The 19,591-nt window shown below is 38.1% G+C and overlaps 1 protein-coding gene across 6 annotated transcripts; it reads right to left on the reverse strand.

Annotated features, from left to right (window-relative positions):
- Positions 1-1,713: 1,713 nt before the first annotated feature.
- Positions 1,714-13,556, reverse strand: LOC105058682 (probable histidine kinase 4). 6 transcript variants are annotated; one of them, XR_012137091.1, is made up of 13 exons: positions 12,859-13,368; positions 12,288-12,725; positions 11,561-11,794; positions 11,299-11,468; positions 9,738-9,956; positions 9,450-9,636; positions 9,313-9,364; positions 8,983-9,212; positions 8,641-8,739; positions 7,686-8,404; positions 6,649-7,140; positions 4,102-4,910; positions 2,259-2,395 (listed from the first exon to the last, which is right to left on the reverse strand). XR_012137091.1 is itself a non-coding variant. In XM_019855185.3 (12 exons), the coding sequence occupies exons 2-12, from the start codon at positions 12,552-12,554 to the stop codon at positions 2,140-2,142; spliced, it is 2,925 nt and encodes a 974-aa protein (XP_019710744.2). In that variant the 5' UTR covers positions 12,555-12,725; positions 13,375-13,556; the 3' UTR covers positions 1,714-2,139. The 6 variants fall into 6 exon arrangements, 4 of the variants coding, with proteins under 4 accessions (XP_019710744.2, XP_010939987.3, XP_029124346.2 ...); XR_012137090.1 differs by lacking the exon at positions 2,259-2,395 and adding an exon at positions 3,575-4,016; XM_019855185.3 differs by lacking the exons at positions 4,102-4,910; positions 12,859-13,368 and adding an exon at positions 13,375-13,556 and having other exon boundaries at positions 1,714-2,395.
- Between the last annotated feature and the right edge of the window lie 6,035 nt (positions 13,557-19,591).

Consider the following 19,591-nt stretch of genomic DNA (forward strand, 5'->3'; position numbering starts at 1 on the left):
AAGACTGACTTGAGAAGATGGATGTGAGAATGCCCAATTGCAAAGGTCCAGATGAATAGACCATTTTGAGGAGCACGAGATGATTGGCCGACTAAAAAGATTGAGATAAAAAAATTGATCCAAAAAGATCAACTTGAATCAAACCAAATAGAATAGACAAACAATCCCAACTATAATTTTTTATTATATTTTGTTTATCATAACTGTTTTAAAGTCTCAATTGAAACCAATCTGATGAGTTTTTTTATTTTTTTATACGCAAATTAGTATCTCTTCTTGAATTGATCAGCGCCCTTCGAGTCGTTATAGTCGGATCGAACTTTAGTAACAATAATTCTACCAATCTGATGAGTTTTTTTTTTTTTTTTCTTGTATGCAAACTAACATCTCTTCTCGAATTAATTAGCGTCCTTCAAGTCGTTATAGCTGGATCAAACTTTGGCAACAATAATTCTCATGATGGATTATCCTTCTGGCCAAATATTTTTTAATTTAAATTTTTTTTATTAATTTTTTCATTTTAAGTATAATGTAACATCGCCTTTTTAATTGTTTCTAACTAATTTCTTGTTTGTATGCATGATTTTTTTTTCCTTGCTAGCACCAATATCAAGTTGGCCATTGCATGCCGTATACAATCATGAAACTTGTAGTCAAAACCAAGGTCATTTTGATGAGCTTGCATGCATGGTGTGTTGGAGAAATTTATGTATCAATTCAAAAAAAGATTTGCATATTAAAAATAATTTTGGGCCCGGCATACCATTTATCCTACTAGGAATTGATATATGAAGCTCTCCAACAATTTAAAGATAATTATTTCCTAAGACTAACCTCCTAACAGATAAGAATAGAAAATGAAATATCCCTCCCTAAAGGAAAACAATTGGTCAAAATTTCAAAACAAAACTACTTTTAATGGATGAAAATGCAAAAAGTGTTTTTTAATGAAAAAAAGGAAACTGCTACATGATGTTGCTTTGAGATCTTTGATGGACATGGAATTTGCATTCTAGATGTTCACATTCTCATGTCGACATTGCTTTGCTTTGAGATCAAGAGAATCACCAACTTGTTTCATAGTTGCAGTATTTTTAGGGTAATTGTAACTTTTAAAGCTACCATGAATCCAACCTTATCTCAACAATTCTATAAACCTTAGAGCGACCATATTATTAAAGAATTATTTAGGTGTGCATGAATCATATAATAAGATTTATCACAAATGAAGCCACTTTGAATTCAAGTTTAAAAAATCAAGGATTATGAAAGAAAATCCTTAGAAAATAAATTTTATTAATTGCAACTTCAAAATATGCTGTTCCCCACGTTTTGCAATAACCAGACAAATTGCCCTCAACCCCCGCCGCCTTCGATCAATAAAAAAGAACACTAATTTCAAAATTTATACTCGTACTTTTATAAGAAAAAAAAAATGCACAAGTTTGATGCTCCATGCATAAATCTTGAATAAATTTGCACATTTTCCCATTGCCAGACCAATAGCATAGGTGGATAGAACATTTCTATCTTATGGTGAAAAAATAATCACATTTCCGCAAAAAAAAAAAAAAAAAAAAAAATACAGAATACAATAATACATACCAAAGTTGCAGATAGTAAAAGCCAGTTTCTTTTTTTCAGACCAAAATCCCCGATAATTAAAGCACCGTCCCCCAAAACAAAACCCTGTTGAATAGCATTAAAGCAAAATTATGCTAATTAGGTCGTTTAATGGCATGAAAAATTTTACAATGCCCTCCCTTTGATGACAGCAGTGTATGGAAAAAATTTTACACTATACACCCTGTTTTACATAGCAGGGTAACTGATGCAAGCTATGCCCACCCACCAACCCAGAGTACACATTCCGATATACTGATAATTGTACATCAGCCTAATGCTGTAATATACACTGGCTCAAAGTAACAAAGTAAGAGTGGAGAACTGTAACTTGAAAAGGAGATCGCAAGTTGATAAAAGTTTCATAATTTGTGCCTATCATGGATTTCTTTTCCAATTACCAAGCATGTAAGGCATCCACAGACCACCACTGGAGCCCAAGAAAAATCATCGCCGCTGCTGAAAGTCTGGTAGTGCAGCCATGAACCCTATTTCATGAAATGCAGTACTTGTTGTTCAGCTGAGTTTCACCAAGAACTTCGCAACTGCCTGAAAAAGCTGCACTTCCTCGAAGGGCTTGGAGACATAGCCATCCATACCACATTTTGTGCACTCCTCATATGTTGCTTGGATGACATCAGCTGTCATGGCTAGGATTGGCAGGTGCCATTCAGCCTTGGAAAAACCTTCCTCAGCAACAGTTCTTTCTCCATTCCTGTTCTTTTCACTTGCCTGACTCTCCATCATGCGTATCTGACGAGTTGCCTCAAACCTGTTAAAAACAGAAAAACACATTTCTCGTGGATTTCATTGTGAGTGTGGAAAAATTAGAAGGATATAGATGTCACAAGCAATATTAAGAAATTTTTCCTTTCCATAAATTTCTGGGATGCTTCTCTGATTTGCAGGATATTTGCTACTTCTACAAGATCAAAATTTTCCATTGCCGACATCCATTAGCACTGGCGTTAAATTGGAATTGTTAGCGACGACGGATGGCATTCAATTGACTAGAAGATGATGAAATCTAGAGGTTGAAATACTTGCTAGACTGCCTGGCAGTTCAGCCTCTAAGAAACTGAATATGGAGACTTTCTTTTTAGAAGAAAAGGCCTAATCAAAAAAAAAAGACATAGTAGCAAGCAAAAATTATCACTTTAGTGAGTGGTTTGACACTTGGGAGTTAAAGTGTCAAAAACTAAAGTCAAAAGTCCTTGGATAAAAGAAAAACTAGTAGTGCTAAGATGTAGGGACGGCTCAACATATGTGGAGGCCTAAAGCTAAATGTTAATATGAGATTTTTTGTTTCTATTAAAATTTATATAAATTGTTTACTAAAATTTTACTTTTCTAGCTTTTTGAAATGCACAATTTCTCATTAAATTTTTATAATCAAGTTCTTCTAACATTTCTTTTTCAATTGATAATATAACCAATCCATTTAATCTTTCTTGAAATATTGTTGATCTTAAATAAGATTTCATTAATTTTAGTTTTGAAAAACTTCTTTTTGCCGAAACAACACTTACTGAAATTGTTAACATTATTCTAAAAGCAATATATACATTTGGACAAGAGTCGAATCTTCTTATATGATTGAGTATATCCATTGGATTGTTATCTTCCACTTGTACAAATTTTTTTAAAATTTTTAGCTCTAAAAATAAATCTAAACCATCAATATCATAGTAGTTATTATATTTTAAGGAACATTCAAAATTAAGACTATTTTTTCAAACTATAATTGTTTAATGACTTCAATTTTTTCGAGTTGACATATTTAAATTCTTATTATAAATTACCAAAAAAATTTAGCTATTACAATTAATCTTATATTTTTTAAATGGTTAATACAAGATCAACAATCAAAATTTCTAATTCAATGAATCAATTATTAAATAAAATAGAGACAATATAATAATATAATATAAATTCGAAATTAAATAAAAAAAAATCTGTAAAGGTTAGAACAATAGTACCTGATTGTTGAATGCTGATTGCAAATGAGATGAATAATCAACTACTTGTCTTATGCAGGAGTGCAGAAAATATGAGTTAGAGTCTTAGAAAGTGCTATTAAGGAGAAGACTTGGTTTTATAGGAAAAAAGATTTGATTTTATAGGAAAAAAATAACCATTGTGTTCAATATATAAAAGGGTAAAAATATATATTCATTGATTGATTGGAAATTGGCACTTAATTAAGTGAGAGAATATGCAGGCATCGTTAAAATGAAAGGATTGACCACAGACGCATTTTTATTTCTTCCAACGCACTGTCCACTGCATGTATCGCGACTCGAGAAAGGCCTCTGCTCCAGCGCTACCGCTAGGCGGGTCCACTTGCCCTTCAGTCGACATGTATCGCGACTCAAAAGGCCCTGCTTTGAAGCCTATGAGGAAGGCGGAGAGTCGGAGAGCAGAGGTCGGGGCAGCCGGGCAGCAGAGAAGAAGCCTAGAAGTAGAAGATAAGAATACCTGGAAGTCGAAGACGAGAGTTTGCGGCGCATCCTCTCCATCGACGGTGGCACCGCCAGCCTCCTTGCCGGTGTCACCCTCGCCCGCCTCAAGGCCTCCCTCTGCAAGCTCTCCGACGACCTCACTGCTCGGACTGCCGGCTTCTTCGACCTCGCCGCCAGATCCAACGCCGGCGGGCGGTGGCATCCTCGCTGCCATAGTTTTCACCCGCAGCCCCGATGGGCACCTGCTCTTCTCCACTGACGACACCCTATGCGGCTCCGCCGCCTCACCAAGAACCACTCCCATGGCCCCATCTCGCCATCTCCGGGAATTCCTCTAGCCTTCGAGCAGTGCCGTTCGTCTTCTCGCAGGTCGACGCAGTGGAGATGGATGGTCACTGCCTACTAGTGGGGGGCGGCGGGGGCCTGGGAGCCTAAAGCAAGGGCTTTGGTCACCTTATCCTTGAGACGGCCCTACTAAGATGGCTTAGACCTAAGCTGGACACTCAATTTCTTCAATGCCAAGGAGTGTATAGTTTTGCTGTGTCACTTTTGGCACTCAAAAAACATCAGCTTGAAGTGCCAAGTTAACACTAATGCTACACCTTGAGAGCTTTCACATGGTTGCAGGCAGACCTGGGTCATCTATTGCACGTTGAACCATATTTGCCATCCGAGTTGATTTCATAAGGTGCGTAATATGGTGTACTTCCTGCCTATGTTTTTATGCATACCTATGATCTGAAGTTGTTGGAAGGTCTTTCTAGAGAAATATATCCTTTTTGATGGAATTCATCAACAGATGATTGATCGTCCAAATTGTGCCAACTGCCAACAAAAGTTTAGTTGACACTTGTTTCTCTTTGGAGCTACCGCAGGTAAAGAATGGTTGCTCATATACAAGCCATACTAACCCATAGATAGCTTGATTAATCATCATTATGTATGCTAAAACGTGTCAACTCCCAACAAAATTTTAGTTGACACTTGTTTCTCTTTGGATCTACTGCAGCTAAAGAATGATTGTTCATATACAAGACATACTTACCCATAGATAGCTTGATTAATCATCACTATTTATGCTAAAATGCATCATGTTTTTCAAGCAAGTTACTATCGTTCCTTTGTGGACTCTTCGCTATGTGTGAACAATCCAGAAATGGTGGCACTTCCCTAGCTATTTATTCTTAACACCATGGAAGTTTTGGTACGTAGTAGTGGAACAAAATTATAACCACACATGAGGTCTTAAAGAAGCAGTTAATATTTTATGATATGAAGGTCAACTATTTTTATGCTATGAAGGCCAATTATAATGGTTATCTTCTTGCATGAGCAGTTAGCTTGAAACTTGACATTGGAGAACACATTATACAGTATCAAGATCAATAATTTGTCAGTAACAAGGAAATATGTTATTTTAAAGATGCCTATGCTTAAACCTTGGTTTACATGGCTCATTGTCTTTGATGATGGATTTGCGAAGAAGCTAAAATTATGGGAAACTTGATATTTCTGGTAGAACAAAGAGGCATCTTCTACTCTATACCTAAACCCCTCTCTTTCCCTCCTCTCATCTTTGGTCCAAAATATCATTCTTCTTCTCTCATAAAGAAATAAGAACAGGCATAACAAGAAAAAACTACCCACCATTTCTACCCTTTTCCTTCTTCTTTTGATCTTTTTTCCACAAATTTCCTTCTTATAATGTTACTTCATATATCAGTCACTTTCTCTCACGTTTCCCTTTGGTAATTGTAGATACAGAAATTAATCTTGTCGCCATTTGTTAGATTAGATACTTTACCGATCAGCATTACCTTTATGCTACCCTCTTTGCTCTAGACAATCTTGTTTTCTTTTCTTTGAAAAACTAAAGTTTTTTGCTACAGTGGCATGTCACTAAAGAAATCATGAAAGGACTTTGTTGTTCAGTCAGTTTCTCTTGCTGCCTACAGATTTGGCTTTCACAATGCAACCTATTTGTGGTTGCAATTTAACAAGTTGCTGTTCTTTCATAATTTAAAAGATCTAACACCATTAACAAGTGTCACCTTTTGTGAAAATACAACTGATGCTTAACCTACCAGACAGATTCAACAGACATGCCTATCCCTCATGAGGATTAGGCATGAATAAATGCCCAACATATTTACCCATAAAAATGGGGAAAAGGTGTGGCAGATTCATTCCAATGAAGCTCTAAAGGAGAAACAATATATTTACTTCAAAATATCTAGATGTTTCCAAATTAAAAGTATCTAAAAAGATATGGAAACATAAAGCTAAAAGAACATTGAAATTAATGGGTGTATATATATGTAGATATGTATGTGTGTGTGTTTGTGTATGTATGTGTGCATGTATACAGACAAATGCTCGAGGTTTCCTCAAATCTGTGCCAAGCACCACATCTAACGGAACTATTCAAACAAGGCTTTTCTTTTAAAAGACACTAATCTGGTAATATTGGCAAAAAATTATCAAAATCTCCAAAGTATATAATTTTCATAAATAGAGAACTTGCAATTTGCATATGTCAATATGAAAACAGCTGTTTACATACCCGTCCATCTCCGGCATTTGAACATCCATGAAGCAGGCATCGAACTTGTGTGGCAGTTGGAGGAGAGAAAGAGCATCTCTGCCACTCTCAGCACACTCCACCTTTGCCCCATACTTTTTCAGGACACCCGCAGCAACTCTAAGATTCACCTTATTATCATCAACCACTAAGATATTCTTTCCATCTAGCAGGCCATTAAGGGAAGCTGATCCTTTGGGCCTATCTCTACTTTGTTGTTTTCCCATTCCCAGGACTTCTTGAAAGCATGCGGCCACTGTGCTTGCTCTCAGAGGCTTCATGATCACAGTTCCAACATTAGATCCACCCTTCATTTTATCAGATTCAGAAGTCGCAAGAAGGACCACCTTGGGCATTTCAGGAATGCACCCATTCTCTTTCAATTGTAATAGTTGATCTCTCAAGCAAACATCCACTTTAGTACCCCATGTATCATGCTCGATTAACAATATGCATGGTTTGTTGCTATATATACTGTAGAAATAACAAAGTACTATATTAAGAGACCTAAATAAAACAAATTGCAAAAAAAAAAAAAATCAATGAAATAAGAAAACACTGAAGTAAAATGGTCAATGAAGTTGTGCAAGCCGACATTTTTCTTTTCAATAAATCTGATTTTTATGGAGGTCAACGGAAGAAAATTACAGACAAAAACAAAATGGTGTGGTCATTCACATGTGCAGAAGACAATTGGTACTGAATGCATAGAAAAACAGGATACCAAATTCCGTGGTGTCTAGGTTTGTTATTTACAAGGGAGAAGATTAGCGAATGTTGTCAAGGAACATAACAAAAAGCAGAATCCTATTATATAAAAAAGAGAGCCACCGAGTTGTGTGCATTTGCAGACATGTTATTTACATGTGAAACATACTAGGCGAAGCCAAGACTCAGTAAGTACTGACAACTTAACCATATAGAAGGGCCTAACTCTGCATGTTACACACACACACACGCATGGGCGTGCACACGCACAGAGAGAGAGAGAGAGAGAGAGAGAGAGAGAGAGAGATTACCCAGATCTCAAGCTACCATTTTGTCCTCTTGTTGCATTAAGCACCTCATTGATGGTACTAACACATTCAACACATATGCCCAACCTTTGTAGATGGTATCTTGTTACAGCACCTCTAACTGGTCTTCTATCAACTAAAATTGCTCTCATTCCTCCAAAACAGGTAGGTAAAGATTCAGAAAGAGTTCTCTTTGTATCACAACCTGTATTCTTACTGCATCTTTGGAAGACAGCAGTGAATGTAAACGTGCTTCCAATATGAGGACGGCTTACAAAGTTTATTTGCCCACCCATCAGTTCAACAAGACACTTACTGATGCTCAAGCCAATACCAGTTCCTCCATAATTCCTGGAGGTCGAGCTGTCAGCCTGCATAAAAGGTGTGAAAACCCGATTTTGGGCATGAAATGGGATCCCTATTCCAGTATCCTCTACAGTTACCATGAGGGTTACTTTATCAGCATGGTTGTCATATGGACTCCCATTTTCAGATGAATAAGGCCAGGTTTGCTCATAAGAAAGTGACAGCTTAAAATTTTCCCAACTGTTTCTACCATCAGCAGCTTCTAAACCACTTAAAGTATCCAACGCAGTGCTGATGGATGTAACTTTGGCTTCACCTGAAAGTCCATTCAAGCCTCCTTCAACTTTTGCATCCATGAACATATTTGAATGCTCAGCCAGATGAACATGGACAAAAATGTGACCACGTTCAGTAAACTGTCACATCAAAAATAAATAACTGATTAGCTGTGGTAAATTAATTTAGATTAGTTAGTTGCTGGAAGCCTAGATCTATCAATGGCCCTCATGATGAGTTAGTTGATACCACAGTTTCTAGATCCATATCCTTGATGTGAAATCATAGATCTTGGAATGTCAGGCTGTAAACTTCATAACAGAGAGAGGAAACAGAAAGTAAACAATTCTGCCATACACATATGCGTTATACTTACTTTGACTGAATTTCCCACAAGATTTGTGATTATTTGACGAATTCTCCCTGGGTCGCCCATGAGAATTTTGGGAACTCTGTCAGAAACATATACAGCAAGCTGCAGTTTGCAGAAGCAGCATCATAACTGGGAAGGTCAGAATGAAATGGAGGGGAATTTTTTTATTAAGAAACTAACCAACATAATACAAGATACTTTTGATGATTACATAAATAACATAATTGAAAAAATAATGATTCAAGATGCCCACCCAAGCAGCAACAAAGGCAGTACTGTAATGTGATCATCACAAGGGGGGCATGTATGTGGTATTTGACAGCTAGTATAGTCAGTCAAGCTCACCTCAATTCCCTTCTCTCTTGATTTTGCAGAAAACAAAGAGATGACATCATCTAGGACTGTTCGCAGGTCAAATGGCACTGACTCTATCTCTAACCTGCCAGCTTCAATTTTTGCTCGGTCAAGCACTTCATTTATCAAAGATATCAATGCCTTTCCACAGACTTGAGCAGTTTGAGCATAATCCTTCTGGGTTAGATTTAGGTTGGTATCTAGAAGCATATCTAGCATCCCTGGCATAAAAGATGATGGTAATCAGCTTTCAGATCAAGAAGGTTTTTATATGTCAAGCCACTTAAGTAGAACCTAACCATGAAAGGAACTATAGATTACCAAGGACACCATTCATGGGAGTTCTGATCTCATGAGAAACTGTTGCAAGAAACTGCCAATATGGAAACAAAATGATGATCTGGGTCACATTATACAGTACACTAATTGTAGAAAATATATAAAACAAAATATTACACCTGAGATTTAGCAACGTCTGCAGCCTCTGCTTGTTTTTTTAGCTCTTCCATTTTTCTACAATCTTCCTTAACATTGTCATAGCGATTCCAAGCAGCATATAATATATATCCTGCTAGCATGCAGATCACAAAAACACCAGAAGGGGTAGAAATGGCTGACAATGGAATGGGAGGCTTCTTACTGTACCTGCTCAAGGAACCAGACATTAGTCCATATGGAAATCTAAGATCAGCCTAGCTTCTCAATGTGTGGTCTAGGTAGCAAGCATCAATGACTGCTATTCTTACCTGCATTTCATTTGGTGCCTCCGGAATGGGTCTCCAAAATCAAGCATGCTGATATGTGAAAGTGACATGTAACCATCAGGAAATTGGGGCCCATACATGATCAAGGGCTCAGAAGTGTTGGTAACATCATACACATTCACCATAATATCCTGATTTCCAGCGAGCTGCCTCAGCAAGTTTTCCACAAGTGACTCAACATCAAAAGCTCCTCCAAGATACCTAGTTTTGAATGGATGTATCAAGCATGGAACAGTAGAAACAAAGGGAAACAAAACCTTCCAATGAAAGAGAGATTTAAGAAAACAAATAGGAAATTATTAATGAATACCAGTTTGTAAGTGCTCATACTTATTACCAGCACTAAAGAGAGGAAATTGGCATCACTTGCAGTAACCTCAGATCATACTACTCTGTTAACAGGATTGATACTTACCATTTTGAAATCTCACAGCAGACCTAATCTGCATGTGAAGCAGTAAAGGGAAGCCCACTAAAATAACATATTTCATCAAGAGGTACCTTGCCGATGCATTTTGCTCATGATAGTGGTATCATGTTAGCTTTTCCTGATCTGCTTAATAACTTTATAAAATATTGCATTGAGTAGCTCCTTATGTATTGGCATCAAGCAGCAATGCCTGAATTGCATGGGAAAGAAAAATAGTGTGGACTGGGTTCGCTCATAGAGGATACTATTTGCTGGTGGTGGTAGACTCTACAGTTTGGAAATACTAACATTTTGGAAATAAATCTTAACAGGCCATCCAGCCATCATAGCCAATAAACCCATATGTTTCCATACCAAAATGATGTAATTTTGTGTAAAATCATTAAATGCAATACAATATAATGAATCAGTAGGCAAACCCAGTTTTAAAATGGAAAGAAATTCTGGCCTCTGAATTGGACAAAAAGAATCAAGAGTTGGAGAAGGAGGGAGGCCCAGATTCTCTGTGGTGCATGATTTGCACTGTAGAGAGCGGTACAACCCTGGATGGCTGCCATGTCATCTGATCACAGGAAGGACAGCTATAAAGCAGCACGTAGTATGACACACAAAACACACCATATATGGCACGCAATGGCCACCCTATTTGATAGCCATCCATCTCTATGATCAGATGACATGGCAGCCATCCAGAACTGAACCACTCTTTGTGGTGCAAATCATGCAGAGGATCCAAACTCGAGGGAGGAAGGTTAGCCAAAGCAATACTTCCATAGCACTCGCATATCAGGGTACATGTCATAGTTTATGTCTTCTGTAAATATTAAAGCTGGAGCACATTGATATTTTCTTCCTTCCCAACTTCGAGGTAATTAATTAAGATAAGAAGCCAAGCACAGCCAATCAAGTGAAAGAAATGGGTTTTGGGGTAATAATGCAAATTGTACTCATATTCTATAAGATTATACTTCTTGGACCTTATTTATCTGGTCTGATAAACTTGCCATGCAAAACTATGTCATTGATATCTCCAGACAGGTCCAACCCCCATATGAAGAGAAGGTAAAAGTATGCAAGGCCAGTACATAACCCTATATAAGCAGGATATCCCACCCTGCAGTTGCTTCTATACGTTCTTCTTCCATCGCATCGGCGGGAAGACCTGCGCGATAAACCGGAAATGTCAAGACCACACCTAGCTGATTGGATCCCAGCAGTCTGAATGGACTTGTAAGAACAGCTTTGCCACTAGCCCTAGCCCTCAAAATATTTTCTCGATCTTCCTGCAATGTAGGCGGAGAATTTGACATTATCAGAAACAATAGCAACTTGAGAAGTAAGTGAAGAGGAGTCGTCCTGGATATCATCAATGAACCTCTCCAGACATCATGTCAAGGGCTTCAATGTAGGATACGGTCTCCTGAGAATATATCACAGGCGCATACTCATCTTGAACTGGCGATGGTTCCCGTTTCATAGTCTTGATCGTCCACCCCTGATGATTTTCAAACAACTCCCTTTCAGAATCAACAACACGTTGAGCATATGCCACTCCACTGAGCAATGGCCGCTCGAATGCGGTCCGTGCTGTGTAATCTGCAAATGTTCCCTGAAACAGAACTCTGGTCAGGAAAATACCAACCAACCGACAATATCGGCGTATGAAACGGAAGACATTTTTCTCTAAGGGCAAGCAATAAGCACTGAGACTACAAAGTTGGCCCAAAGATCTAAGAAATCAAATAAAAAAAATAAGCCTTCATTGGAAAATCAAACACTTTGAATCAGCACAGGATCCGCAGATGATGTTTTATCTCTATCTTAGCAATCCCAAGCTTCCAAAAAAAAAAGCAAAGGATCACTACAACAACGAAGACAATAATGACTCAATCGATCACCGTTTAAGATTTATCAAAGAGAAAACCGCACGAAAAAAAATATCATGAAAGGAAAGAAGTTTACAAGGAAAGTGATGATCATCTCTACCAGGGCACGTAGCTAGAGTCCAAGCAAATCAAATCAAAACAACGAACATGAGAAGATGAAAAGAAGAAGAAGTTGGCAGAGAAATATGAGCCACTCTACCGGGGCATCTCTCCCACCTGATCGAGGGCGGGCGGGTGCTTCTGGTAGTGGAAGGTGGAGACGAGGATGGCAAGGGCATGGACATGGTTGACGCTCACTGCAAACTGGTCCTGCAACATTCTCGCACGCTCCTCGCACATGCTCACCAGCACCTCCTCAGCCTTCCTCATGCTCACCCTCCGGATGTAGCAATGGAGTCCCACCCATATCCCCACCGAGGCTGCCACCCACAACACCACTGTCGCCTTGCGGTTCAGCCACCACCTCCGGTCCCCTGCAGCCATCTCCACTGAAAAACCCACGACACGAGCTCTCAAACCTCCTCTCTCGGTCCCTACCCTTCTTCCCCCACTTCGTACCCAGTAAAAATCCCAGCTTTCTTATTCGTTCCTGTTTCCCTTCCCACAAGGAGTAGACAGGGGGCAAGTCCGTGACGTCTTCTCCACTCTCCACTCCTGCAAGTAGAAATTAACAAAGGAAAAAGTATGAATGATGAACGAGAGGACCGTACAAATACTAGAAAAGAAACAAATAAGGAAAGGAGAGCCCACGAATTCCAAAGAGAGGGTCCATGGGCAAAGACCCCACCTTTATCTTCGTCTGCTATTGCTACCAAGGCATCACAAAGCCTGGGGGGAGACCACGGATTAAAGAAAGGGGGACAGAGAACAAGAACAGCGAAGCAGAGGAGAAGGGGAAGGTGGCACGGGCATATCACGATCGATCTCCTTTCTTTTTCAGGGGTGCGATGGATGAAAGCGCAGAAACTATTCTAGATAAACCCCTTTCCCAACGCGACTGAATCGAATTTGTGGATTTCACAAGATTCGCGGCGCTTAAACTATTCCCTTCCGCTCTTCCGTTCCAGATTATCTCCCTATTTTAATTCCTAAATCTCCAACCCCAGGCCCACCTATCGATTTTTTTAATTACTATATTCTCTTTCGCCTTCCTTCTCTCTCTGTCCTCGGGTCAGCAGAGGGAGAAAACTTCGGGCTTTTTATCTCCTAAACTTCGGGCTTTTTATCTCCTACTACTTCTTTCGATCCATCGATCAGAGAGCAGAAACGCACCGATCAGAGACCTGAGCTCAAGAAAACTCACCCTTTACTCCTTTTCCCCTCTTTTCTCGTCGATGCAAGCCAACAGACCGAATTTTTTTCCATTCTCCAAGGTCCATTCTTTTATGGCGGGAGGGGTGGAGGATCGAGAGCAGGCGATAGCGTTAGGGTTAGGGTTAGGGTTAGGGTTTTGCTTCTTTCTCTTTTTTTTCGCTTTTTTTTTTTTTGTTTTGTCTCCTCGGAGACATCTCCGATAAAAAGGGTTTTGCTTTGGCCCAGAGCGCGAAGGCATCATTAAGCTCTAATGTTGCTGTCTCCGAGATTTCGGACAGCGACGCCGTGGCGGCTAAGTGGACTCCGAATTTACTAAAACAACCCCACTCCATCGAATTTCTCCATTTAAAAGCAAGGGCATTTTCGTCCATGTCGGCAAAAGCATGGAGTCTGTGGATTGACGGAATTTATCCCCATTATTCAACCAAATGACATTCATGTCCTCCATTTAGGAAGTCAGGCATTATATCTATTAATTATTAACCATTAAACTTTAATTAACTTGCCGAGTAAAGACTTCGTACTTTTTTATTCCTTGTCCGGTTCGATGTTCTCCATTCCAATAATGTTTTTTGAAATGAATACTATAAATAAAATAAACATATAATCCCTCAAAATCACTAATAATATCCTATGAATAGTATATCTACATGTTGTTAAATATTAATACAGAATAATATTATATTTGTTAAGCAGTTAACCATCAAGTAAAGGTCACCGTTCTCTTAAAATAACAAAATAACGTCTAAAATTAACAACTATTTGTGAAGGACAGATTAACAATGGTGACAAGACCTAAGATGGAGTTTATGATAAGCACTCAGATAAGACCTCAATTCTATGAGGGAAAGCCTCAAAGCTGCGGTCCAACCAACAAGACTGGAAACCTCACATGTCATCATTTTATGATGGGTTCTGGTTGCTCCATCAACTTTTTGGGATAAGTACTCGCATGTCCCATGACATGTACGGGTGGGTGATCGAGCTCAATTGAAGATGTGAAAAGATATGTGACATGCGATAAGGTTTGCTACGTTGTTTGGATGCTGATGAAGTTGATATGGATCCACCTCAGTCCATGAGATCCTAAACTCGACCTACATTATTAGCCATGAATGATTAACATCTTTTATAATGGCATTGTTGGCTTTGCGAGTTTAGAACCTCCATTCAAACTCATGGGACCGCGTTTGACACGTGGAAGGCATGCAAGGAGATGTATGGATGATCATGGTTCTATGATATATACGTAGAAAATTAAAGGCTATAAATCCTTTGTCTTGTAAATACATTCTTATTCTCATATATAATCCCCTTAATTTGTTCTCTATCTTAATTTAAGTTAATTTAATTATTAAAAAGAAAATTTAAAGGGCAATATCCTTTTATGAAAAAATAGCTCTTAAGAAAAAAAAGTTGGCAAAATTTCACCATCAACAGAGTTGCAATGTCACTTGGCCGAAGATTGAAGTACTTTGTATTGTCGTTGATTTTGCAATTGAGGTCTCGAGCGAAGAGGAACTGAATGCTGGTGCATAGATATTGATAGCTAACCTGTTTCCATCTTGATTTGCTTTGGATGGTTATCCTTCGGAATAAATTATAAGGTTATACTTCGTCGATTAATGAACATGAAGTTTTGATAAAATTATCCATACTTGTGATTATTCTCAAAGACCTGGCAAACATTCGATCTAATTTAATTGGTCCAATAAAATATTATGCTGTATGCAACTTCGGGTGAAAATTTTCATGATTTATTTTGTGAGTTCGAATTCTTGACTCACGGATAGCATGCAATCCAAGGATAAATTTTATTGCGACCCGATTTAGGGTGGAGATCTAGTATGATGAGTATTTAGTGGTTTTGTCCAGTGCCATAAATTTAGCAAGTGATGATTTATTGAATTTTACATGAGCATGATTCTCTCTTACATGTTCCTTGCACCTGGGAGATAGTTACTTATTCATAATTGTTCAATAGACCAAACAAGGACATTCAGACATATTTGCCTTTAACCGGCTTTGATTACTCCACAAACTATTGATGAGCCTAGATAAAGGATATCTATTGAAGTCTGAACAGTTTAGCAAGTCCTTGTATCAAAAATACAACTTATGATTAATTAGAAATCCTTATAACTTGATAAATTACTCTGCATATAACGAAAATTTCAAAAAGTTTTCAAAATCTGCATGTGATTTTACTTTCATGACCAACTGAAGTGCTACCATGCATAGGCTACGTAACAGGATTTAGCTAACCAACATCATAGTAACCTACAAGGTTCCATTTTTACTGGGGCACATTGAAATGAGTTTTGGGGCAGCCTTTCCATGTTGAGGCCCACATGGCATGATGCAAGAATTTGAGATGAAACCTGTGCGGGCAACTGAGAAGTCTTTGGTTAGAGATCATGGTGTCAGAGACAAGGCACAATGTGAGGTAATGGCTTTTAGGTTCTTATAAAATTGCAAGTCAATACGAATTTCTTAACCTAGGGTTGGTCATTCAGACGTGGCTGTACGGTGTCATATCCACTCCTATTTGCTTAGTGTCTAGCTAGGGCTAGGGTGGTCTATGGGGCCATCATACATTTTAAATTTTGCTGAAAGAATAAATAAAATTTCAAAAAAATTATAATCTACGTTAGGTGCACCGCATCATTAATTAGTCCACCGTAATAGTAATCGGTAATCCCAAATTTGATGTGGTGAACCGTAGAAATAATCCAAAAAGAGATGAGGAGGTTGATAATCCGAGACATGGTGCATCATTAACATGTTGCACCCAATGTAGGATATAATTTCTCCAATATATATATATATATATATGGCTTGCATGTGGTAGCAATAATAATAAGCAAATTATTCTCTAAACTGAAAAACAAGAATGCTAATACTCGGATATCTCTCTAAACAGGTGCTAACATAGATTTGCTGGGATTATTATCATTTTTTTATCTTGAGTAGCTGCATTCAATCTTTTTATTAAGAGAATATTAAATCCTGCGAGGTGAAACAATTAACCAGTGCAATTCTTGTATATTTACTTATGCCCAATGTGTATGTCAAGTTAATGGGGCTTAATCTTATTAATGGTGGGGGAATCTTGTACAGTAAATTTAGGCCAGCAGAAAAGTTATCTCGGAATAAAATAAAAGATTTTTGGAAGGCAACAAAATCCCTCGGATGGCATATATCAAACGAAGGACCATCAACTTCAACAGTCCCACGATGATCCTACAACAACAAAAGCTTGAGGCCCACCATTTGATTCCTCTTTGCACATAAAATCTTTTTTTGTTTTTGTTTTTGTTTTTGTTTTTGGTTGAGAATCACTGCCAAGTACTCATGATAAAAAAATTGACCTTTAATTTGCCACCAGGTTCTTATTTTATATGCTAATATTACGTGGAATTGTCAATTCGAGGATAATAAAATCAAAATTTTTATGGTCGCTGTCATGAGTCAACTCATTCGACAAATGGTAAAGGGTTTAGGATGGTAGTGGAGGTATGACAGTGTTTTGATGCTCTTGCTTTATAATACCTAACATGCAAAGCATCTTCCACATTTTAATTTTCGGGCAATGCTGCAAGATCTTTTTTATCTGGCGGTCTGCAACTCTATCATTATACGCACTGAAATTATGTTGATCTTGGATAAATTAAACCAAAGTGCATCATATGCCTATTTCAAATGCAGTTGTTAGGCTTTCCTCATGAAGAGAGAGAGAGAGAGAGTTGGCATGGTATTTTAGTTGTCAACACATTTTTTTAAAGATAAATCAGGTGGTAGGTTATTTTTGAAGGAATTGTAGATTATAGGTAGCCTGCACAATGAAAGTCACACTCTTCTAATTAAACTCAATACATTATTAGATGTGCAAGTCATAGTCTAATAATTAATAGTAATGATTTTATGCACTTAATAGACTTGCTTGCGCCTTATGTGAGACCCAATTATCTATATCAATCTATCTACTTTTCACTAACCATTTTGTATGGGACTAAATTTCATATCACCCCCTCTATACATGAGATAATTGCAATTCCATCTTGAGTGCGATCCACTACTTTGCATCCAGTCTTTGTATTCAACTACTCTTGCATACGGTCCATATCATAAAATTTCAAGAGTTGCATTGTATGACCGCTCTCGAGAGTAAAGAGATTTATGTTATGTTGGATGTCAAACATAATGTATTATGGCAGCTTTCCGTCTTAAAGGTAAATGATGCGGTGGCTATTTACAAAATAAAATTAAAAAAAAATCTCTATGAAAGCAAAAAAAATTTGGTGGATATATTTTTGAAAAATAGTATTTCAAACCTGCACTCGAATGCACAGATGCGCTCATACGTGCTATGAAAAACCTTAAATAAGTAAAATAATCAAGCTTGAGACTGGCTTGCATCTTAGAGCCAAATGCAAGTCACCATCATGATGTGGGCTGTTTGGGAAGTGGAATTTGTGAAACAAATTATTCCACGGCGTTGCCAAGTCCTTTCCCACTCTGACAAGAAACAGGAAAAGGAGAAACCTCCCTAACCCAATGAGTCCATAACACATAAATTTTCTTGCAACCAAAAAAGAACACCTAAGTTTTCTTAGCATGGCTTGTCGAGGGTCAATAATGCAATTGAGTGGATGCTAGACCAGCTTTCTAAAAAGGAAACAAAATCCATGAACGTCCTGTCTGACTTCTCTTTGTCCTTTTAGAGGAACACCACCTATTCTATGGCCTAACCGGTGTGTCACCGAGCAGGTCTGTGATGGTGACACCCAGCGTTGACAATATTTGAGGGTACACTGCACAAAGGGATCAATAATTGCTGCACTATCGATTTCAAATGTGCAGCTTGCATGTGTCATCTCTTTCTCTCCTCTCACGAGGAAAGTGGCCAGTCGCCCAGATCAACCGATTCTATCAAGACATAAGTTTGATTTGATGGCGCACCAATACCAATAATTAATCTTAAACAAGTTGAGTGGGCATCTTAAGTTGGGAAATGTGACTTAAACACTTGTGCCAATAATTAATCTTACGCACAAATGTCTCATAAACCAGATAGTGTGTCTAATTCCTTATCAGACGATCAAAATGGCAGCATGATGCACGTTATTTTTGATCTCGGCGCATGGTAATTCAAACTTATGGATGCAAATGGATGGGCAAAGATCAGTTGAAGAAAATGTGCAGGTATGTGGGTGTTTATATTTACACAGGCTATTTGATGATGGGGTTGAAATAAAGATGAGTTGAGCCTAGTATGGCTCCATATTATCTTTAAAATAAAAGATCGCATATAGCTCTTTCGGTTTAGAATAACGCAAATCTATCCTCCAAATCAATTTGCCTGTAACTCGTGAAAGGTCAATTGGCATATGTAAGTGCATTACCTCAGCATTTGTTTGATTCTTCCGGACATGTCATGAGAAACATGTTTCATCTGATTCTTTTTTTTTTGTTTTTTCTCTCAAATCATTCTTTATAGTTTATTAGTGTGCATGCATTTAATTTTGTCCAAATACAATGAAGATTTTGACTAAAAAAATATAATGAAGGTGGTAGCTAATCATTGGGACAGTATTAATTTATTAGAGTACGTCTTCATGCATGAGATGGGTTGTGTTTAGGTAGGATTCGCCCGCTTGCTTCATGGCAGGACCAGGTCCGCGGGAAGACCACCTCAGAAAGACCACAAGATTAGGTGGTCACCATGGTTTTGGCTGCCTAAGAGGAGTTGGGAGGGGCAATATTACGTCACAAGTAGTCTTCGGTCTGAGCGATTTAGGCCAAGTGGGTCCTTCTTGTCAGTCTTCTCATTTTAGGTCATTATGTACCATTCAAGAAACATAAGAAAGAGAAAGATAAAGGTTACTTTTATAGGGAATTTACGTTGTAATCAATTAGAGTTGGACACGTACGATGCACATAAGAAAGCATAGTATACCGGGCCATGCAAAATAGAGAGCGAGAGAGAGCCACACGTCAATTGAAGGGACAGTCCGAGCCCACCAATGTGTTGTACTTAGTTTTTTTTTTTTTTTTTCTTTTTGGTGAATGTGTCGTACTTAGTTAAAGTCGATGCCTTCGAGTCTGTTTTCTTATGCTGATGTAATTTGTTTGGGGCTGGTGTTATAAAAAAAGAAAAAAAAAATTAAACTATCCTTTCAAAATATTAACTTTCAGCTAGTTTT

Source organism: Elaeis guineensis, chromosome 15, assembly GCF_000442705.2.
Source record: "Elaeis guineensis isolate ETL-2024a chromosome 15, EG11, whole genome shotgun sequence".
Taxonomy (NCBI): domain Eukaryota; kingdom Viridiplantae; phylum Streptophyta; class Magnoliopsida; order Arecales; family Arecaceae; genus Elaeis; species Elaeis guineensis.

Coding starts and splice junctions, on each gene's coding strand:
- LOC105058682 (XM_019855185.3), bottom strand. CDS start 12,554: ATGGCTGCAGGGGACCGGAGGTGGTGGCTGAACCGCAAGGCGACAGTG. Junction 9,637..9,737: donor AGGCACCAAATGAAATGCAG/GTAAGAATAGCA, acceptor TTCCTTGAGCAG/GTACAGTAAGAAGCCTCCCA. Junction 2,396..6,648: donor CAAATGCCGGAGATGGACGG/GTATGTAAACAG, acceptor TGTTTTTAACAG/GTTTGAGGCAACTCGTCAGA.